The 22,269-nt window shown below is 43.5% G+C and overlaps 1 protein-coding gene across 1 annotated transcript in view; it reads right to left on the reverse strand.

Moving 5' to 3' along the window:
* Window positions 1-22,269, reverse strand: part of mtss1 (MTSS I-BAR domain containing 1) — a 100,202-nt gene that overhangs the window by 71,836 nt on the left and 6,097 nt on the right. Inside the window, exon 2 of the mRNA XM_083660786.1 lies at window positions 4,836-4,897. Within this exon, the coding sequence (XP_083516912.1) occupies window positions 4,836-4,897 (62 nt within the window). The remainder of the gene's footprint in view (window positions 1-4,835; window positions 4,898-22,269) is intronic.

The following is a 22,269-nucleotide window of genomic DNA, read 5'->3' on the forward strand; positions in this document are numbered from 1 at the left end:
TGTGACGGTGGTCAGGGAATGAAAGAGGAACAGGACAACTGTCTACACGGACCCAAACCTCGATCCCTGCTGCAGATGGCCGCAGATCTGGAGAGATATTTGTGGCTGTGAAGAACAGTCATCATCTATACAGTGATATGATCTAGTTATCAGGGACACACTGTCTTATCTGCATAAATCATATTGAATAGTACCAGACAAAACCTTCAAAACAAATCAAGCTCATGCAGGGTGTCGGGCAGGCAGCAGTGCATCGCGCACCCCTCTGGAGCTCACAGAGCTCCAGGCTGCCTCCGGGGCTCGACTCTGCTGCAGCCCGAGGTCGGGTGCAGGGTGTCGGGCAGGCAGCAGTGCATCGCGCACCCCTCTGGAGCTCACAGAGCTCCAGGCTGCCTCCGGGGCTCGACTCTGCTGCAGCCCGGAAATGATCGTGGACTTAATGTTAATCAAAAACGGCCACACTCATAACGGTAAGGTGTGTTTGACCTAGCTAGAAATAACGTTAATGCACTCGCATTTCAGCGTGGTTACAGATGTAGCTGACGCTAGCTAGCTACAGTAGATTTTTGGAGGCTATAGCGTTAACGTGAATGTCATGACATAGTGAGCGTAGTGTTATACTGTATATTATACATAATCCAGATCATATTCCAGATGCAACCTAGCTAGATATTAAGCTCCACACTGCTGTATGAGTACAATCAAATCTATCAAGCCTTGATATCATATTCCAACGTGAATTCAGCTGAGGGGTTCGCTCCAGAACGAGACTGTTGCATTCAATATTTGTACACGTTACTGTGCAGTAGTGACATCAGGTGACAAGCTGAAATGTCAATTCTTATAGCAAATCTAGGTAAATTTCAGACTTTAACGTAGTGTCTTGTCTGAAGTGAATACAAGTGACCTATATTTTTCAATCCTGTCTTTGAATAAAAGTTGTACATTGTGTTATACTTGAAAACCATGTCTTTGCTCCCTTTGTGTTCACAATTACAACACATCTGTATGGTTTATCTGTTGGCATTAAACCGTGGTATTTACAAAATATTTACACAATGAGATTTTTTTATAAATAATCATCAATAACGTGGATAATGATGACATCTGCAGCTGCTGGACGAGAGACAGAAGAAACTACGAAACCGAAGATTGGAGCAGAGGACATGACTACAGAGAAACTTAACCGACCAGCACTCTGCTTCAATCAATGAATGCTTATAAATAAACCATACACATGAGAATTACCGTTAACGTTACAGCATTTAATAACATAAATATGGTGATATCTGGTGGTCTGAAATTACTCTCTATCTACAGTAGGGTAACTGGCTCCTATTGTGTCTTATTATTGTAACGTTTGAATCTGCTTTTCATAGTTATAATAGCCTAATGTTACTGTAGCCTGGATGACGTTAGCTAATGCTACCCAGCCTTCCAGCATTTATCTTCCATAATGCATTAAATCATAATCACAATGCTATGAAGACATTAGCTGATCACCACAGAGCTGCACAGACAAGTTTATCAGATAATTTCGCCGTAAAATGTGTCCAGGTGATCAGCTCTGAAGCCCCGGCTTGTATGGTCCGCTAAAATCCGATTTCGATATAGGTGTTATTTTGATCAACAGACCTAGCATCACATTATTCAGTTTAAGGATCCTTATGTGGAAACATTTTGAGAACCACTGTTTTGAAGTACTATTACTATAGCTGTTTTCATTCTCACATGACAATACAACAGAATAGAGTATCAAACAAAAACATTTTTATTCGGTTCCACCATGATTCCCACATTAACATTAACAGCTGTTTTCACTTGAATGTCCTCAACGTAGTTGCATAGCCATATAGCTAGTAGCTAGCTCGGGAGCTATGCTTTAGAGAGGCCAAATGCTAACGGCTAGGTAGTGCTAAGCCGCTGCAGCTGTTACACGTCATTGACAAAGACGCACTCTCTGATTGGCCGATCACGGCAGTACTGATGTTGGCAGTCACGCCGTCACTCATTGGCTGCGGGTGGCTGCGGGTCTGCGTGGGTCTTTCAATCGCCCCAGCAATCGATTTGAATGGCCCGGGAACTAGACCCTAGTGACTGGGAACTGAGAGAGCAGGTCACGTGGGGGCTGGGTTTACCTAGGCTAGTCTACAAGCACAATGACAGCTAATGCAGGAAGTTTGGTTGGTTGATTAACTTGAATAGGCCTAAAGACAGGTGTAAAAACGCGCATTTTCTATTATCTTTTGTATGTCAAAAGCTGTTTTTATGTAATGATTAATGGATTAATTGACCGTTAAAATGACCAATTAATCAGTTAACACATTCACTGCCAGCCATTTTTTTTTTACTGTAGGTAGCTTCTGCCAAGCCGTTTTTTGAGGATTCTGGCTCATTTTACAAGAGCCGAGGATAATTTTCTGCTTGGACTTTGTGAACACGAAGTTCACAAAAGTACTAATAGAATGTGTGCTTTCTCTGTCTAAAAGAGTTAGTTTGTAGAGTTAGTAGTTATGTAGATATTAGCCGTTGAGTACAGCATGGTTTGAGCGTCTGAGACAGGAAGCTGAGATAATCGCAGTTTTGTGAAATTCAATCAAACAGGCAGAACAGTCACTTTAACTAGGGATGCACCGATCGATCGGCACGTGACCGGAAATGGCCGATTTTCACGTGATCGGCCTCGATCGGTGATCTGTTCCGGTCACTCTAAATAGCCGATTCTGTGAGCCGATTTTCACATGACGTGCGCGCACCCCAAAGCACCGAGACAGGCACCCAGCCACCACACCACACACGCCAGCATACCTTCCTCGTTGTGGATTTTTTTCACCGTCAGTGAAGTAGACAAAGCTCGCAGTTTGTCACACATGCAAGTCGAAAATAAGCCGTGGAGACAGAGATGCGGCCGAGTCCCGCTTGGCTGGAGTCCAGTCAGAGCGGCTCGCTTCACCTCACTGGCCCCTCTCTCTCTGCTCTCTCTCCCCGGGAAGCGGTGCTCCAGCAACCCGCCACCGCGCACAGCCGGCTTGGCGAGGTGAACGCGAGCATTGTGTCCAGTATGATAACCATTCCCCGACCTGCTTTTCCATTCCACATCAGCGCTGCTGCCTCAGCCTGTCAAGTCATGTTGTAACGTGACGTGGATACAGGAGAGACTATTTGTTTCGTATTGCAAATAGAACGACATGAGAACGACGGACATAATAATAAAAATGCATCGGACTCACAAGTGTGCAACGTTTTCTGTGCGTGACAATATTTTTTCGGATGGCAGATAAAAATACGCATACCAAACTTCGGACTGTGTGTAAACTCCGCCTGATATTCAGACTGAAGATCGTTACTGTAACTCATAAACTCATTTCCCCTCTACTCAAGAGGACTGGTCTGGAGCCAGGCTATAAACTCCTTGTCCATGGATCATTTTGATGTTCTGTTGCACCTGTTTTCTTTTGGAAAAGTAAATGCATGATAGCTGTGGGATATAGGCTATTGGATTTAATTTAATTTTTGTATTCATTGTATTTGCACAAAAAAGCTCTGTCCAGTAGCCTAACCTGGAACACTTTTATTTTGAGTGTTTGAGTGAGAAGGTCCTACTTCATGCAAATGATAAGAATTGTTTATTTGTTTATTTGGATCCCCATTAGATGTAAGAATTGTTCTATGAATCTTAATTTTTAAACAAAGTTACAAAAACGTTTGTGTAAGCTGTCAATTGTTGTTTTTAGAAAAAAAAATCGGAATCGGCAAAAATCGGTATCGGCAAGTCAGACTATTCAAAAATCGGAAATCGGAATCGGCCAAGAAAATGGCAATCGGTGCATCCCTAACTTTAACCATTTATTTTTGGCATCAGTGAGAGATCAGACATCTGAACAATATAGTTCTGAACACCCTCTCCTTTAAACTCCTCCCTCCGTGGGCGTGTCTGGTGGCGTTTGTCACAAGCCAGTTTCTCCTGCCTGTCTGAGCAGTGAGCAGCCTCCCTCTCTGGCGGCCCCTCGTCGGCGAGTGTGGCGAGTGTGGACTGTGGATGGGACTCAATCGTTTCTTGGATTTTCGGTTGAGAGCTTTGATGAAGCTTTGTGCGATTCTAGGCTTTATGCTGCCCACCCAGTCTATTTTTGGAACCCCCCACCGTTGTGCGCCGGTGTGCAGCAGCGTGAAAGCGTTTTCGCCTACAGTATGAGAATGAGGCTCGTTCGTTTCTGGGTTTTCGGAATGCGTGCGATTCTGGCCTTTCTGCGGGTGTTTCAAAGTGTGTTTCACCCATAATCTATTATGCAAATTTGCAATCCCCCACGCCAGCACCGCTCTCCGCTCTCGGTGTGCTGCTGCTGGCGCGGCCGCTCTCGGGCGAGTCTGGTGACTGATGACTGTAAAATCGCCAAGCCATTTCCTTGAGAATGGCTTGCTCCCGCGGCTGTTTTTGGTTGGCTTTCTCTCTGTCGGGAGAGCACTGTCGCCACTTAGTTGGTCGGTAAAATAGATTATACACATTCAATACTTCCAATATTTTTATAGGAGACGGGGGGAGCGTTGATCCACGCCCGACCGTCAAAAAAAAAAAAAAATTTTAAGACGAGATATCTCGTCTTTGGCACTCAACGGTTGGATTCTGTAAGACGAGATATCTCGTCATTGGCAGTCAACGTGTTAAGAAAATTGATTACATTTTGCATCCCTAGAACTCATGTAAACACTTGCGTGGCAATCTTCCTTCGGAAAACTTTTATTCAGAATGACAAAAGATGGCTCCTGTAACTGCAGCTAGTGTGCGTGCGTTCGTACGTGCGTCGTTCGTGCGTGCGTGCATGTGTGCGTCATACCTGAGCTGTGATTGTAGCTTGGTTCCTTTGGTTACAAAATCCTCCCATGCAGGATAACTGGCCTACAGAGAAGACAGAGAAGAAAAGTGACATGAGGCCTTGCACTCCATTAACACAAAAAGACAACATTAATACTACTGACCCAAACTGTGACATCAAAGTTTTGAATTGACTACATGTATTTCATATCAATAATCCAGCAGATTTGATGTCCTTACAGGGGCTCAAAACTACGCTATAACAACTTTTTATTCATCGGTCATTGCGCCTGCCTATAGATTAGTGACCTTTCCCCCAAAATACTACTGGTTCTGTGCTATTGGTATTTGGTATCTGATGCCTGCAGTGCACTATAGGAGCAGAAATGGACGCGCATCAATTGAGGTGCGTCAATTGATGCTTTGTGTGATAGCACATAGATAGAGGTCACGTGGAGGCTGGGTTTACCCAGGCTAGTCTAGCCCTTCCTCCCACATGATCATTCCTTGCTTACAGGAACATTCTATAGGCATCAAGGCCCTGACCTTTCCACTCATTTTTGGCTGCTTGTGCAGATTTAAGCTGATTAGTGTTGCATTTACTCCAATACCTTTTTACATCAAAATGACATTACCGATTCATTGACACTTTCACATCGTCTCCCAACACATTACAGCTGCTCCCCCAGTGTTTCAGTGGAGGAACTGACTGTCACAGGCTGCAGGCGACGTGGACACTTAAACCAGTAGATTGACCTGACAGTGGCTATAATACATCAACTGTGGCAGTGCCGCCATATGGTCACGGCCGGACAAACAGTTAATCAATGTATATAGAAATGTATGTAAACTAAAGCACCTTTTAGATTGGCCCAAAAACCCAGTAATATCCACAAACTACCAGCCTTTTCTCCGGTCTAAAATGTAAAAAGCCGTAAGTGACAGCCTCCAAACGTCTCATCCTAGGAGAGACGTTTTTTTCGTCTTCTTTTTTTTTGTTAGCATATTCCGTCATTTATACATTGGGTTCCATTGGTATACGTATCGTATTGTGAGGTCCTTGCAGACAGTCCTTGCATATTGTATCGATATTTGGGCGCCAAGTATCGATATTGCAAAAAAAAAAAAAAGATTGCAGGCCATGTCATGCCAGGCCACCGGGCTGCTATAAACCTTAGTTCCAAGGCCAGCAGTAAACAAACGGTAGCATATTTTCATTTTGTTTTAACAGTAACAGTTTTGTCATAACAGTAATTTACAAATTCCCCAGTTACTGAATGGAAGTTTGTACTGGAAATAGCCCGGGGGTGAATAGCATTCTGATGTTTCTTTAGGGATCAGATAATGACGATATGGGTAGAAAACGGGAAGAAAACTGTCTATTTACATGGAGTAACAGCACGCTGCCATGTGGCCCCGACGGAGCGCCATTCAAGGACTGGCTTGGAGTACTATTTTGATCACGACCACGCCTACGACGGTCCAAATCGCTGCGGAGAACACTGGGTGAGTCGTCAGATAATAATTAATGTGAGGAGAGGGCTCCAGGTAAAAAAAAAACGAAATTATCCTTTTAAGTTCAAATACAAATTTTGCTTGGATATGAAAAAGATTCTCAGAACAAAAGCTGTAAATTGTACTAGGAACTCTAACCTGGTGCATCATTCAAAAATATTACATTAATCATTCACCCCAAAGCAGCTACAAAATACAAATATACTTTTTGTCCCACAATCAAACTACAGCCCTGAACAACACAATACTGTGCTATGTGCTGCAAGTTGTGGAGACTCTCCAGTCGGCATCAGTGTGACAAGCAGAGTGACTGACACACCAGTGCTTTCTTTAGTAATGCAGTCAGTCACTACTCCATATCAAAACAAGAGAATTGTGCTTGCTGAAAAGCAAGGCACAATCTTAAAGTCTGACATACTTAACAGTACTACTTAACATACCGTACTTAACACGTTCACTGCCAATGGCGAGTTGACTCGTCAAAAAAATTCCAACGGTTGACTGCCAATGACGAGTTGAGACGTCAAAAAAAAAAAAAAAAAAATTTGACGGTGCTACGTGGATCAATGCCCCCCTACGTCTCCTATAAAAATATTGGAGCGACCGAACGTGTACAACCCATTCCACCGACCCACTAAGTGGCGACAGTGCTCTCCATTCTAGAGGAAGGCAAGCAAAAAGCAGTGTGAGGAAGCCATTCTCATGAAAATGGATTGGCGAAAACGCTTTCGCGCTTGGGAGCTGGCGGTGGGGTTTTGCAAATTTGCATAATAGATTACGGGTGGAACACACTTTGAAACACGCAGCATAAATAAGACCAGAATCGCAAAAGCTTCATCAAAGCTCTCAGAACCCCAAGAAACGAGCGAGCCCATCCATCCAGACTTGCCCAGCGGCCGCCAGGCAGACAGGCACAGCAGCAGCAAAGCAGTGAGCCTGGTGACGCGAGGTTACAGCAGCAGCAGCAATGAGCTTGTGACACGCCCGCTGCAGCCAAGAAGAACACACACGGAGGGAGGTGTTTCCTGCTGTTATGGAGGAAATTACTGTTCAAAACTATTGTTTAGATGTCTGACGTCTTACTGATGCCAAAAATGAATGGTTAAAGTGACTGTTCTATCGAATTTCACAAAAAGCCGTTTATCTCAGAATAAATTTACAGACGCTGAAACCATGCTGTATTCAACTGCTAATGCTTACATAACTACTAACTCTACAAACTAACTCTTTTAGACAGAGAAAGCACACAATCTATTAGTTCTTTTGAGATATTGTGTGTTCACAAAATCCTAACAGAAACGAATCCTCGGCTCTTGAAAGATGAGCCAGAATCCTCAAAAAACCCCTCTGGCAGAAGCTAACTACAGTTTTGAAAAACGGCTGGCAGTGAATGTGTTAACACGTTCACTGCCAATGACGTGTTTTTACGTCAAACAAAATCCAACGGTTGACTGCCAATGACGTGTTTTTACGCTAAAAAAATCAAAAAAAAAAAATTGACCGTGGGATGTGCATCTAACTCTTTTACATCTCTTATATAATTATTGGAGCCACCGAACATGTACAACCCATTCCACCGACCCACTAAGTGGCGACAGTGCTCTCCCAGACTAGAGGAAGGCAAGCAAAAAGCAGTGTGAGGAAGCCATTCTCTTGAAAATGGATTGGCGAAAACGCTTTCGTTTTCGCGCTGATTGCTGGCGGTGCGGGATTGCAAATTTGCATAATAGATTACGGGTGGAACACACTTTGAAACACGCAGCATAAATAAGACCAGAATCGCAAAAGCTTCATCAAAGCTCTCAACACAAACCCCAAGAAACGAGCGAGCCCATATCCAGACTTGCACAGCGGCCGCCAGCAGACAGGCAGCAGCAACTCGTTTGTCACAGACCCGCTGCAGAGCCAAGGAGGGCGGAGGAGAACGCCCACGGAGGGAGGAGTTGGAAGCAGAGGGGGGTTTCCTGCTGTTATGGAGGAAATTACTGTTCAAAACTATTGTTTAGATGTCTGACGTCTTACTGATGCCAAAAATGAATGGTTAAAGTGACTGTTCTATCGAATTTCACAAAAAGCCGTTTATCTCAAAATAATTTTTCAGACGCTGAAACCATGCTGTATTCAACTGCTAATGCTTACATAACTACTAACTCTACAAACTAACTCTTTTAGACAGAGAAAGCACACATTCTATTAGTTCTTTTGAGATATTGTGTGTTCACAAAATCTTAGCAGAAAAGAATCCTCAGGTCTTGAAAGATGAGCCAGAATCCTCAAAAAAACCCTCTGGCAGAACCTACCTACAGTAAAAAAAAAAAACGGCTGGCAGTGAATGTGTTAAGTCTGACATACAAAAAAATAAAAAAAATAAAAAAAATATTATTATATATATCTGCCACAAAGTTTGGTGCGTAATAACTCCCACATCTTTCGCACCACATAGACATGCCAGACCTCAAAATGAGCGGCTCATTGAGAACATGTATGCTATGACTTTGCTAAGGGTTTGTAAGGCTTTGTAAGGCTTTCTCAAAACCGGGATAAGGGCTTATCCAGGTTTCTGAAACCGGGATATGATGTTTACATGCGCAAACACAAAAACGGGAGACTCCAAAACCCCGACAGTAACCGGGATACTCAAGTCCATGTAAACGCAGTCAATGTCAAACCGGAGGCCCCAGCCCAACTGCAGACGAATTGGATGTTTACATCCCAGGTTCAAGGGTGACACCTGACAGGCAAGAAACAGCAGGATACAGTCAATGAGCATCAGCAGGAACATCTATGGACAACTACAACAACGTAGTACACGCTAGCAAACATCAACCAACCACCCAACCAACCACCTGGAAACACCAGAGCAAACAGTTAGTAGGCCTACACCTTCGCAACCACCGACCAAATGTTACCAATTGAGGCTGTATTTACACTGCATCAAAGGTCAGGGTCGAGGGCAGGGACCTTGCAAGGCAGGCGGTGCATGGCGAGTTCAAAGGTCAGAGGTCAGAGGGCAGGGACCTTGCAAGGCAGGCGGTGCATGGCGAGGACAGCAAGCACAATTACGTTTTCGGTAGGAAATGTATAGATATTCTAGTTATTTTTTTATTTTTTTTGGAACACGAAGTAATGACTTTTGAAAAACGTATATATATATATATAAATATATATAGAGTACCGTACTCGTCAGGGAAATTAGTCGCCATGTGCACCAGTCAGTCAGTCAGTCTGTCTGTCTGTCTGTCTGTCTGTCTGCCTGTCTGTCTGTCTGTCTGCCTGTCTGTCTGTCTGTCTGTCTGTCTGCCTGTCTGTCTGTCTGTCTGTCTGCCTGTCTGTCTGTCTGTCTGTCTGCCTGTCTGTCTGTCTGTCTGTCTGTATGCTCCACTAGCACCAACAAAGGAAACTTTATTCAGGGAGCTCCAGTTCTCCATGTATACAAGACATACACACTGTTCTCATATCTGCTTAGTCAGCCAGCCAGCAAGACCAGGTATACACTTACTTTGTGACCGTGTGTGTGTGTGTGTGTGTGTGTGTGTGTGTGTGTGTGTGTGTGTGTGTGTGTGTGTGTGCGCAAGCGCGCAGTCATCTACCGTCACATTCTAATCCTACCACTATAATCCTGACTTGCTCTGCTGACCGAGAGAGACAGACAGACTCACTGGAAGGAGGCTGCAAGATAAGCTCTGCCATTGAGCATTTCAGTCAGAGCAAAGGGAAATCCCTTTCCGCTCCCTGCATGTCAATCTCAAATGCCTCTGCTGCTCTGAAACAACAACAACGCTAGCTAGCTAGCTAGCAATATCACGTTTCCACTCATCTGTTTGAAGCATTTTTCAATCAAAGGTGAAATGACACAGATATTATGGTATATAGTGGGACTTACCCTGCCCACTCCATTCACTTCAATAGAATGTTAGCTCCCGGTTAGTGCCGTAATGTTAGCTGTTAGCGGGTAGCCTGGACATTATTTTATTTTGGGTAAAACATGAGGGGTTTTTAAATGGATTATGCTAGGTCTGGGAGTATGCAGTGATTTCAACAAGTGGTTTGGGGAGTGCTAAATCTGTGTAATCTGTACACGGATTGTGCTAACACCGCTGGTGACTGGACCGATAATGTTAGCTAGCTACTGTTCGGTAGCCACAGCTAATATTAACGCTAAATAAATCTGCTGCCTCCTCACCAGGTTTGGTTTAACATAACGCCAGCTCAGACTTTGCCCCTCCTCTGGGAACCATTGCAGGACATGTATTGCAAATCAGCAGAGGCTTAGCGTTGTCGAGAGAAGAGAGAGCGCACTGTCGCTTTGTTTTGTGACTAGCAGCCAGCCAGCAGGAAGTCGGTCAGTGGAGTTCGGTCCGCCGTGCAGCGCGTCCGACCGTTGTCTCTTTATTCAGCAACGTTCCGCCCCATCGGTTCCCACAAACACACTTGAGTGCTCTCATTCAAAACTTTTACTTTGAAATCTGATAATGGAATGAAGCTATCTAGTGCATTCATTATCTTTGCTTCACGTAATTTCAACGCATCGACGCCGGCACATTATGCAAATCAACACAATTACGTAGTGGATGACGTGGACTACGTTGGCGCGTGGGGACAGCCCTGCTTGATGGTGCACGTTGAGGAAACTGGAGAGGAGCAGAGAGGAGCAGAGAGAGCAGAGGAGTGCTGTAACGTTCAAACACTCGTGCTGATTCACAGGGCTCTGTGGGCAGACATGCTCCAACAGAAACATCTCTAAGTGTACAGTAGAGCACAGCTTCTAGAGACTCAGAAAACATATAGTTCATCACATGACAAAATGATTTGTTTTCACACGCTGGTTGACCAAGGCGGGACGGACGAGATCCGCCGTATTAACTCGTTGAGTGCCAAAGACGACAATCGTCGTCAATTCGAATACTAACGTAGAGTGCCAATGACGACGATTGTCGTCAGTTGCGTTTTTTGACGGTGGGATGTGGATCAAAGCCTATAACATCTCCTGTAAAATTTTGGGGCATGTTGAATGTGTATAACCTATTTTACCGACCCATTAGGTGGCGACAGTGCTCTCCAGATTAGAGAAAGTTGAGTAAAAAACAGAGAAGAAGTCGTTATGGAAACGGAAACGGCATCGGTATGCATCGATATGCATGAAGCATAACGTTAGCTGTGCCTGTGAACAGCAGTCAATCTGCTGCCACAATTGAGCCCCTCCGTCTCCGCTGCGATAGCCCCTCCATATGATTTAGTTGCCGACACCAGCGTCTTTCTGAAAAGTTACATTATTCTCAGGTGGGAGCCGGCGACACGCTGTGAAAAAGCGGGGTGCAGCGCACTTTTCAGTGCAGACAGAGCAAACGCACAGCAAACGCAGCAGAGCCACCAGTCCAGAGACACTCCCACGGAGGAGGAGGAGGGGGGTGGGGCACGCAGTGCAGCATACAACCATTGACAGTAAACACAGACCCAGACAGCAGGCTCGATGGACAGAGACAGGCAAACAAGCTAGAATATCTGATGCCCACCAGCAGTAAATCAAGACCAGCAAGAAGGTGTAGGGCCTGCGCACGCAGGGGCCAGCGCTGCTGGTTGCAGCTAAAAAATATTATTTGGCCAAACAAAATTCCTTTGTTTTCACTGTTTTACTGAAGGAAATAATTGTTGAGGTGTCACATCAGAAAATATTAGCTTCAGAGTCAGTGAATGTGCTTGAAATGCTTCATTTCACAAAAGGCTGAATATCTCAGCTTCTAATTTGAAACGTCTCTTTTTGCTCAAAACAACCTATCTTCTCCGGCTGATAACTAAAGAACGGAAATCTCAATAAACTTTTTTTTGCTGATGATACAATAGAGTCTCCTCGTTCTTTGGGCGTGTTCGGTGTTTACATAGTAATATCACACAATATTCTGTGGGCCTCGAGAAATCACTGAAAACGCTCTGAAACTCTGGCACTGGGAGCGTCCGTTCTCCAAAAGTGGCTGGCACTCAATGAGTTAAAAACAACAACAAAACGATGAAAAATAATAAAAATCTAATTGTATTATTATTTATTCAAATCAAATTCCATTAGAATCTCAAAATTCGTTCCAACAGCCCTAGTAATCAGGAATCAGTTCGCTAAACAGCTTCTCGCTGTGTAATGTCAGTAGTCTCGCTCGGTCTGTCTGAGATACCCGTGTCTGTGTGTTAGGCCAGCGACTAGGGATGTCAATTTTCGGTTAATTTCACTTTCGATTAACCGACGCTAATAATCGATTAACCTATCGGTTAATTCATAATTTTTTAATATAAAAAAAAAAAAAAAAAAAAAAAAAAAAATTGTCTATTTACTCAATGAACTCATGCCCAAACAAGGCGTGTCTATTTAGATGCTGAAATGTTAATGCTTTTTGTGTTAGAATTTCTAACACAAAAAGCATTAACAAGCATTAACAAAAAGCATCAACATTTCAACACAAATTCTTTTTGTGTTAGAATTTGTAACACAAAAAGCATTAACATTTCAGCATCTAAATAGACACGCCTTGTTTGGGCATGAGCTCATTGAGTAAATAGACCAAAAAAAAAAAAAAAAAAAAAAAATTAATATTAACTGATAGACCGACAGCAATAACCGAACAACGACGTTAGCGACGGTTAATCGATTAACGGTTAACCGTTGACATCCCTACCAGCGACACTAAGATTTTAGAGAAATACATTGTCGCTTCAGCTGGTTGACGTGAAAGCTCGTACACCGGACCGGAACGGCAAAACCAGAAGTCGACCCACGCCTACTCCGGTCCTGAGTGGTGCACAAGGCATGGAAATAATGATAAAGGAATATCCAATCCCGTCGCTGATGGTCTCATTTTCTCACCAGTACTTCATAACCAGCTTAAAACTTCAGTGTAGGGATTTAATTGTAACGTTACAAACATGTGTCTGTTCTGTATGTCACCAAAGGCATGTCCTCTTCTGCATCCAGCATACAAAACATAACAAGTTACAAACCAAGGGATTTCATCCGCCATTGATTTTTCCATCTACATTTCGTAAAATGTTTATAAAAATAGTTTTACATGGTCAAGCCATGCAATTGAAAGTTCATTTAAAAATCGAATATTAAAATAATAAAGCACTGAAAACATTTAATTGATTATAGAGGATTGACAGCCCGATATCTCATGGCAGGCAATTAATTAAGTCGCAAATCCTGTTAACACTTAGGTAGTGATTTACGTTGTTCCTTTTCTTTTTTATATATATATATAATTTTTCATTATTGTTTAGACAGCTCTGGTCCAATCAAGCAGCACTTTTGTGCACTAATATTGTCAATTTGGGACATTTTGTTTTTGAATAGAGAGGCAAAGTGGAACGTCACTTCCTGCTTCAGCACTGTACCAGAGATTTTCATCCACCATTTATTTTCCCATAGACATTTCGTAAAATGCTTATAAAATAGTTGAGACCATAGAACATTTCACTTGGACCAAAACTAAAAAAAAACATAATTTTTTTTTTCTTTAAACCCGCATTTTTTTTACGTTTTGGTCCCAGGTCCCAAATGTTATGCGATCTCTCCTGTTTCTAAATACATCTGTACCGTTTGGTTTGAACCAGTAAAACTATTTTTATAGTTTTATAAAATGTGTATGGGAAAATAAATGGCGGATGAAAATCTCTGGTACAGTGCTGAAGCTGGAAGTAGGCGGTCACTTTGCCTCTCTATAAAATTGTTGAAATAAAATCCACGCATTAGTTTAATCGATAAATCGAAGAAATAATCAACAGATTAATCGATTAGCAAAATAATCGTTAGCTGCAGCCCTATAATCAACTAATCGACTAATAAGGAGGGGGCATCGCTACTATGAGTGGTGTCTGGAACCAACTTCTCCTTTCTCTCATCCTCCCTCCCTGCCATTAGACTTGTGTTGCCATGGCGCTCGTTGCCGTGGAGAAGAGGAAGTAAACATCAGCTGCTCTCCCACATGTGACTGTGTCAATCTCTGTTCAGTCTCTGTCTGTGTGTGTGTGTGTGTGTGTGGGTGTGTGTGTGTGTGTGTGTGTGTGTGTGTGTGTGTGTGTGTGTGTGTGTGTCTGTCTGTCAGTTCATCTCTATCAGTCAGTTGTTTCTATCCGAGATGAGAGATAAGACTTCGATATCTCAATGCTGCCACATAGTGAAATCCATTCATTCAACCTCTATTTGATACCAATAGGGCTGCAACAACTAATCGATAAAATAGATACCAGTATTATTATTACAATCGATTATTAAATTTGTTGGCAACGAATTGCATTAGCGATTCTATATAATTATATCAACCTGCTCTCCTCCGAGCCTACTACGGTCCTGACTGAGCATATAATGATAAGGAAATATGCAATCCCCTCACAGATGGTCTCATTTGTTCAAGGCACGTGCCAGTATTTCATAACCAGTTTAAAAGTTCAGTGTAGGGATTGAATTGTAACGTTATTTACAAACATTATGTCCGGTTCTTTTTAACACTTTGAGTGCCACGGCCCTTGGGCAAAAGGTTGCTTGCTGTGCCACATAGGCCGCAATGCATTTTAAAACAGTCATATAATTTTTTTAATAATTACTATGTAAACACTGAACACGCACAAATAACGATGAGACTCTCTTCTATCACCTGCAAAAAAAAGTTTATTGATCCCATTTTCCGTTCTTTAGTTATGAGCTGGAGAAGATAGCTTGATTGAAGCAAAAACATCCCTTTTTTTCTACGAGCTGAGATAATGAGCCTTTTGTGAAATTAAACATTTCAAGCACATCACTGACTCTGAAGCTAATTTTCTGATGTCTGGGTCTGTCTGGGTGAAGTGTATGCTGCTCTGCGTGCTCCCCCCCCCCCCCCCCTCAACTGCACACGCCTCCTGGGTGTGTCTTATGTGTCTGGTGGCTCTCAGTCTCTGCTGAGTTTGCTGCGCACACACAGTGAATGGTGCGCGACATTCAGCTTTTTGGTTCCGCGTGTGTTTGTCACGGGCTCGCATGCTTCCAGTTCGGAATAATAAGGCTGATTATGTGAATGTGCTGTTGCAGCGTACATGGAGGTGCTCAGTTGTGACAGCGGATGCTGCTGCTGGGGGCACAGCTGGCGTTGTGCTCGTTGTGCTTCATGCACGTCGATGCATACGGACGGATGCGATGCATTTCCTCCTTTTCCCCAGTGACTATTTCTGTGTGTTTGGCTCCTTTTTCTCTGATCAGGAGAGTGCTGTCGCCACCTAATGGGTTTGTAAAATAGGTTATCGACCTCCAATAGCTACAATATTGTTAGAGGCGACGTAAGAAGCTTAGATCGACACCCCCCCGTCAAAAAAACAATTTGGAGTTACTGACGCCATTTGGCATCGCTGGCACTGTACGGTAAATTTCTAATGACGCCATATGGCGTCGCTGGCACTCAATGTGTTAATAGTCTGCTGGATCGCATAGCAGGACCAAAGTCACGTCCTCTTCTGCATTCAGCATAGAAACTAGGGCTGTGCCGATTCACTTATCTCCCGATTCGATACTATCACGATACTTGGGTGCCGATTCGATATATATTGCGATTCTTAAGTATTGCGATTCTACGATTATTGCGATTCGATATTACGATTTATTGCGATTTTTGTTTCTTTTTTTCTTTTTTCAATTTGTTTGCTTTTTTACACTAGATTAGAACATGGGAAAAGTTGAATCATACACTTCTAGAGACTGTATATTATATCATGAGTAGGGCTGGGCGATATAGTTAAAAAGTATATTGATATAACATCTTTCATATCAGTCTATATCGATAATTATTGATCATTTTAATTATCTGTTTTTATTAATAAAAAGCATGAGAAGAAAAAGGTTGCATTTAGCCACTTTATTTTGAACCACCTTATTTTCAAGGCACACAGGTAGGTCTAATTTGTCACACACACACATACATGCTCTGAGTGCAACTGCAAGCATTATTTACAGACATGGTGACGTTTTACTTTGTTGACAGCCTAGCGTTGCCAGCCTTCTGAAAAAACGTTTGGTAACGTGTATTTCAGGGTTGTAGGGTTAACGTTAGGTGAATCAGAGGTGTGGAAAAGCCTGGGTTTTGCTTTGACTTGTTTAACTACAAATATGCCATAGGCTTATGTAGGGCTGGAGGGCAACCGCGCTGGGGACCGCGCGCCGTTTGTTGGGCGAGAAAAAGCCTTGCCTCGCTGAAAATGCGGTACATTTCTCCATATCAGTTGTATATACCCATCAAGACTCCGCCCAAGCAGAAGACATAAAATCATAAGCTGTGTGCTCAATAGATGACACAGAGTTATTCCTGTCCCAAAGTACAAGTAAAACCTTTCCAACAGTTCAACTTTGTCTCTGCTGACATAAGTGAATTGAGCTGCGGATGCCATTCCGTAAAGTAACGTTGCAGACGTCCGTATTTGTGAAATTGGTGTCTTAACATTAACGTTAATTTCCCAGGCACTTATTAATAGAACACATGTTAACATGTTACGTTAACACGAATTGAAACTCGCCCACATCGAATTCTTTGTAACGCCGGATGAGATCAAACGAGTGGCGTCAGCGGAGGACTAAAATGCGAGACTCGATCATTAGCCAGGAATGGGTCTCGCGCTACTTTAGCATGCTAAAATAAAGCTGATAATGTACAATTTGATTCAAGGGGGGAAAAACCCTTTCAGAGTACAACACAAACTGTCTATTTTGCTGCAACTCGACAGTGCTGCATCCAGGAAATGTCGGGACTCTCGGCTCTGGATCAAGGGATATGATTTGCTGTGTGTGAGTGGGGGCGGGTGCACTCGGAGTTTGTCTGTTAAATGATTGGCTGTTTCCGTGTCACTTGTACTAACAAGGTACATGATTGGCTGTATGAGCCACGGAGAAGAGGGAAGCGCTCTAATGTGCTGGATGAAAGTGGTAACATTTCATACATAAACAGAAAAAAATGCGATTATCGATTCTGGAATAAAAGATCGATTCAAAAAATCGTGACATAAAAAATCGCGATACTTATGTGAATCGATTTTTTCCCCCACCCCCAATAGAAACTAGGGCTGCACGATATGAGGAAAAGCTGCGATGTGCGATAACACTGTTCAATATTGCGATGACGATATGACCTGCGATAAATAAAAAAAAGCTATAAACAAAAATATTAATGGGTAGGGGTGCTCCGATCCGGCTAAGCCACGATCCGATCCGATTCTGATTCCTGGGGTCACGATCCGATTCCAGAATCGATTCTCGATTCCAACGATTCTCGATTCCAGAATCTAGAATCGATTCTCAATTATGTAGTTTTATATTGCAATAACACACAAAGGTAAATCTAAGACAAAAAATGACAAATGTATTAATGCTGAACTTCAAATTCAACTTCTGAAGTATTACAGTGAGGGCCTAAATTCATTTTGCAATATGAGTGTGTTAATTTAAGCATACGTATCAAATTTTAAGAAATTCAGCCCTGCACTACGTTGAGTTCCCAGCAGCACACTCCCCAAGTTTGAAGTCAATCGGATGAACGGTTCTCAAGATAAACAGCTTTTTGTGTTGGCAGTAGGTGGCGCTGTGCCGAATTGCACAAGATTCGGCACTGCTCTATGTAGGGTTCCCAGTAGCGCACTCCCCAAGTTGGAAGTCGATCAAATGAATGGCTATCGAGATAAATGAAGTCAATCGGATGAATGTTTCTCAAGAGAAACAGCTTTTTGTGTTGCCAGTAGGTGGCGCTGTGTCAAATTGCAAGAAATTCCCAAGAAATTGTGTGTACGTGCGTGCATAGTACGTGTGTGTGTTAACACGTTGAGTGCCAATGACGAGATATCTCGGCTTACAGGATCCAACCGTTGAGTGCCAAAGACGAGATATCTCGGCTTAAAAAAAAAAAAAAATTTTGACGGTGGGACATCGATCAACCCCTTTTACGTCTCCTATACCAATATTGGAGGAAGAGAATGTGTATAATCTATTTTACCGACCAGCTAAGTGGCGACAGTGCTCTCCTGACTAGAGGAAGGCAAGCAAAAAGCAGCCATTCTCATGAAAATGGATTTGGCGAAAACGCTTTCGTTTTCGCGCTGATTGCTGGCGATGCGGGATTGCAAATTTGCATAATAGATTACAGGTGGAACACACTTTGAAACACGCAGCATAAATATGACCAGAATCGCAAAAGCTTCTTCAAAGCTCTCAACCAAAACTCCAAGAAGCGAGCGAGTCCATCCAGACTTCCTCAAACAGCGGCCGCGCAGACAGGCAGCAGCAGCAGCAAAGCAGTGAGACTGGTGACAAGCTTGTGACACGGCCGCTGCAGCCAACAAGAACGCCCACGGAGGGAGGAGTTGGAAGCAGAGGGGGGTTTCCTGCTGTTATGGAGGAAATTACTGTTCAAAACTATTGTTTAGATGTCTGACGTCTTACTGATGCCAAAAATGAATGGTTAAAGTGACTGTTCTATCGAATTTCACAAAAAGCCGTTTATCTCTGAATAATTTTTCTGACGCTGAAACCATGCTGTATTCAACTGCTAATGCTTACATAACTACTAACTCTACAAACTAACTCTTTTAGACAGAGAAAGCACACATTCTATTAGTTCTTTTGAGATATTGTGTGTTCACAAAATCTTAGCAGAAAAGAATCCTCGGGTCTTGAAAGATGAGCCAGAATCCTCAAAAAAACCCTCTGGCACAACCTACCTACAGTAAAAAAAAAACGTCTGGCAGTGAATGTGTTAATCCACACATTGAACTGCACTCATCCCTCTCTCTCTACCTGCTGACTCATGTCGGTGACAGTGCGTCACTACAGCCTCGCTTCCAAACCCAACACTTCCCTATAGTCTCTCTTTCCTTCTCTCTCTTTCCTTCTCTATGCGTGTGTGTGTGCGTGTGTGTGTGTGTGTGTGTGTGTGTGTGTGTGTGTCTCCACCCTTATTAACCTGAGCCAGTCTATTTTCTTGTCAGTAACGCTGACAAGCTGACAATTGGACTTCTCTGAAATGGACCACTCCCTTCACTCACACACACGCGCGCACACACACACACCTAACTTCACTCACACTCACACTCACACTCACACTCACACTCACACACACACACTCACACACACACACACACACACACACACACACACACACACACACACACCTAACTTCACTCACACACACACGCGCGCGCGCACACACACTCACACACACACACACGTGCACACCTAACTTCCCCTATCAGGGATGTGACTAAAGCTTTACTCACGTCAAATTATGACCACGGGTTTGTGTATGTGTGTGTGTGTGTGTGTGTGTGTGTGTGTGTGTGTGTGTGTGTGTGCAACATGCGTGCTAATGTGTGAGATATAATTGTGTATGGTTACTTATCACTCAACTCAAAACAACTTTCCTAAGGAAAATACTATATTTTACCATCTGTGTACACACACAGCTACTATATAGATAAAAGGCTGATTATAAAACACAGTCCTAAGTAAAAATGGTTTACTATGGTGTGTGTGTGTGTGTGTGTGTGTGTGTGTGTGTGTGTGTGTGTGTGTGTGTGTGTGTGTGTGTGTGTGTGTGTGTGTGTGTGTGAGAGAGAGAGAGAGAGAGAGAGAGAGAGAGAGAGAGAGCCGGGCAGGGCAGGGCAGGGCTGGGGCTAGCCTCTGCAAGCTAATTACTATTCTACACACACCTCTATATTACAGAAGCTTCCTAACTTGCAAACCCTATCCTAACTGTTTGGTAACCATGGTAATTGGAGTTAGGACCTGATTTAGGAAAATACCCATTACAGCACGGAGCTTCGTTACATAGCTAATTCATGTTCTCATAATTATATAACATTCAGCATAGGGTTGGCACGATGGACGATGGCATCGACCATCGTGATTGGCCGACCCCCCATCGACCTCTGAGCCTTCTACATCGGATCATCGTGATTACTTATCTGTTCGAATTAAATTTGTGCGGTTTTAATAATAAAAAATACCAAGTCCACTTACCGTGACGCGTGGGGGACGCGCCGGCGGCATTAAACGAGCGCACCCAGTTCAGACTCAGAGAAGCCTCCCCTCCCCCTCCTCCGCTCTAGTGCTTCTCTGCACTGGGAGCGCTTGTTTAATGTCGCCGGGGCGTCCCCCGCGCATGAGAAGTAGCTGGCAGAAAAGTGACAGAATTACTGGCGGATATAACGTTAGATTCGCGTGGGCTTTAGAACGTAATAAGAGAGAGTTGAGGAGACTGGAGAGAGTTGAGAGAGAAATACAGCAGCAGCAGCAGCAGCTAGGCTACTGCTAGCTACAGCAGTAGCTGCTTGAGTCGCCTGGCTCTGTGCAGTAGCTAGTAGCCTGCCTGTCGGTCTCATGAAGAGCTCAGCTGTCCTGCTTTTAACGTGCATTGCAGCAGCTGATGGCATAAATGACGATGCCATCGTTAATCACGATGTCTGACTGTGAAACAATCACGATGGATATTTTGGTGACATCGCACAACCCTAATTCAGCATGCCCCATTTGCGTCCGTTATAGCCTGTTTGCGGACTCTACTCGGAGCTGAATATCTTCTGTGGGCATCCGAATGAAACCAAAGATATTTGGGTGAGTAAAACATCATATTTTAAGCTGGAAATAACTTTCTGAAGCCGTTTTCCCACATGCGTACCGGAAAATTACCTGTAAGTCAATATCGGACATTTCCCTTCACACCTCTCCTCTGCATGTCGGAATCTAGCAGCGAAATTGCCTGTATGTGGGGGGGGGGGGCGGCACTGCAGAGCGGGTGGGGAGTGACGTGTCGGCAAAACTCTTGATGGTGAAATAAGTTTGCTTGTTTATCCGTTCACCTGCGTCGCGTTGAAGCACTTTTTACAGACTGGCTTCGTTTGATGTGTCCAGGCTTGCCTTCGCTGTCGGGAACGTAAGCAAAATACTTCCACATTTCGCTTCGTGCATTTGCTTCGTCTGTGTCCCTGTCGGGCTGTGACTGAAGGAGGAGGAGGACTGTGGCCAGAGAGCGAGCAGGCAGCAGAGAGGAGAGAGGGGAAAATCAGCACACCCACACATGAAGCTGACATAGGCTACTGCTCTTATTATCACAAGATCATTTCGCCAGTTTGCTTTAATGTGCGCGAATGATTAGATTATGCCCGCTGGAACATTAAGCAACGTGTGTACACCTCGCCCATGAGAGTGTCGCGGGAAATGACTGGATCCGTTCTACACTTGAGTCCGCTATCGCGCATACCGCTCTTCTGACTGGCTCGAAACTGGTGAAATCTCCGCAATGACGGGGTCGCGCTTATACCGGCACATGTGGGAAAACGGCTTTAGTGAGACAAGAGAAGACGCTCTTCACCTTCTTTTCTTGGTTTTTCCCATAGTTTTTTTCAAATCAAGTAGCATGCCGTTTTGTCACATATCTGGGGGGGTAAGTCCCCCTTTAAAAAGAGGCAGCAGTGGCCTAGTGCATTACTGAGTCTATGTTCTGGGATAGCTCATTTCTTCCTTTAGGGAGTAAAATATTTTTTCCACAGTTTGAACAGGATGTTTAGATGGCTGGGTTAAGCAAAGTGCATCCAGATAAATGTATTATTAACAGCTTAGTTGTAGGCTATAAGAGAGGGACAAATATCGGATCGGATCGTATCGATATCAGCAGATACTCAAGGTTGTGGTATCAGATCTGACATGGAAAAAGTGGTATCGTGCCATCCCTAATTATTAGTCATCTGTAGTTTGCCTAACATTGTGTAATGAGTGTGCTGTGAAATGATAATGTCACTGTGCACTGCAGACAGTGAAAAACCCTAGCAGATAGCTGCTCTTAGATGGTCTAACATTAACAGACAGCATAGTCATATTGTCAACAACACATTTTAGCGATCTTGAATTACATTGTTGGGTAGCGTTATTCCCTGAATTTGCTTGATAGTTATGC

This window comes from Poromitra crassiceps (assembly GCF_964638095.1).
Source record: "Poromitra crassiceps genome assembly, chromosome: 25".
NCBI lineage: Eukaryota > Metazoa > Chordata > Actinopteri > Beryciformes > Melamphaidae > Poromitra > Poromitra crassiceps.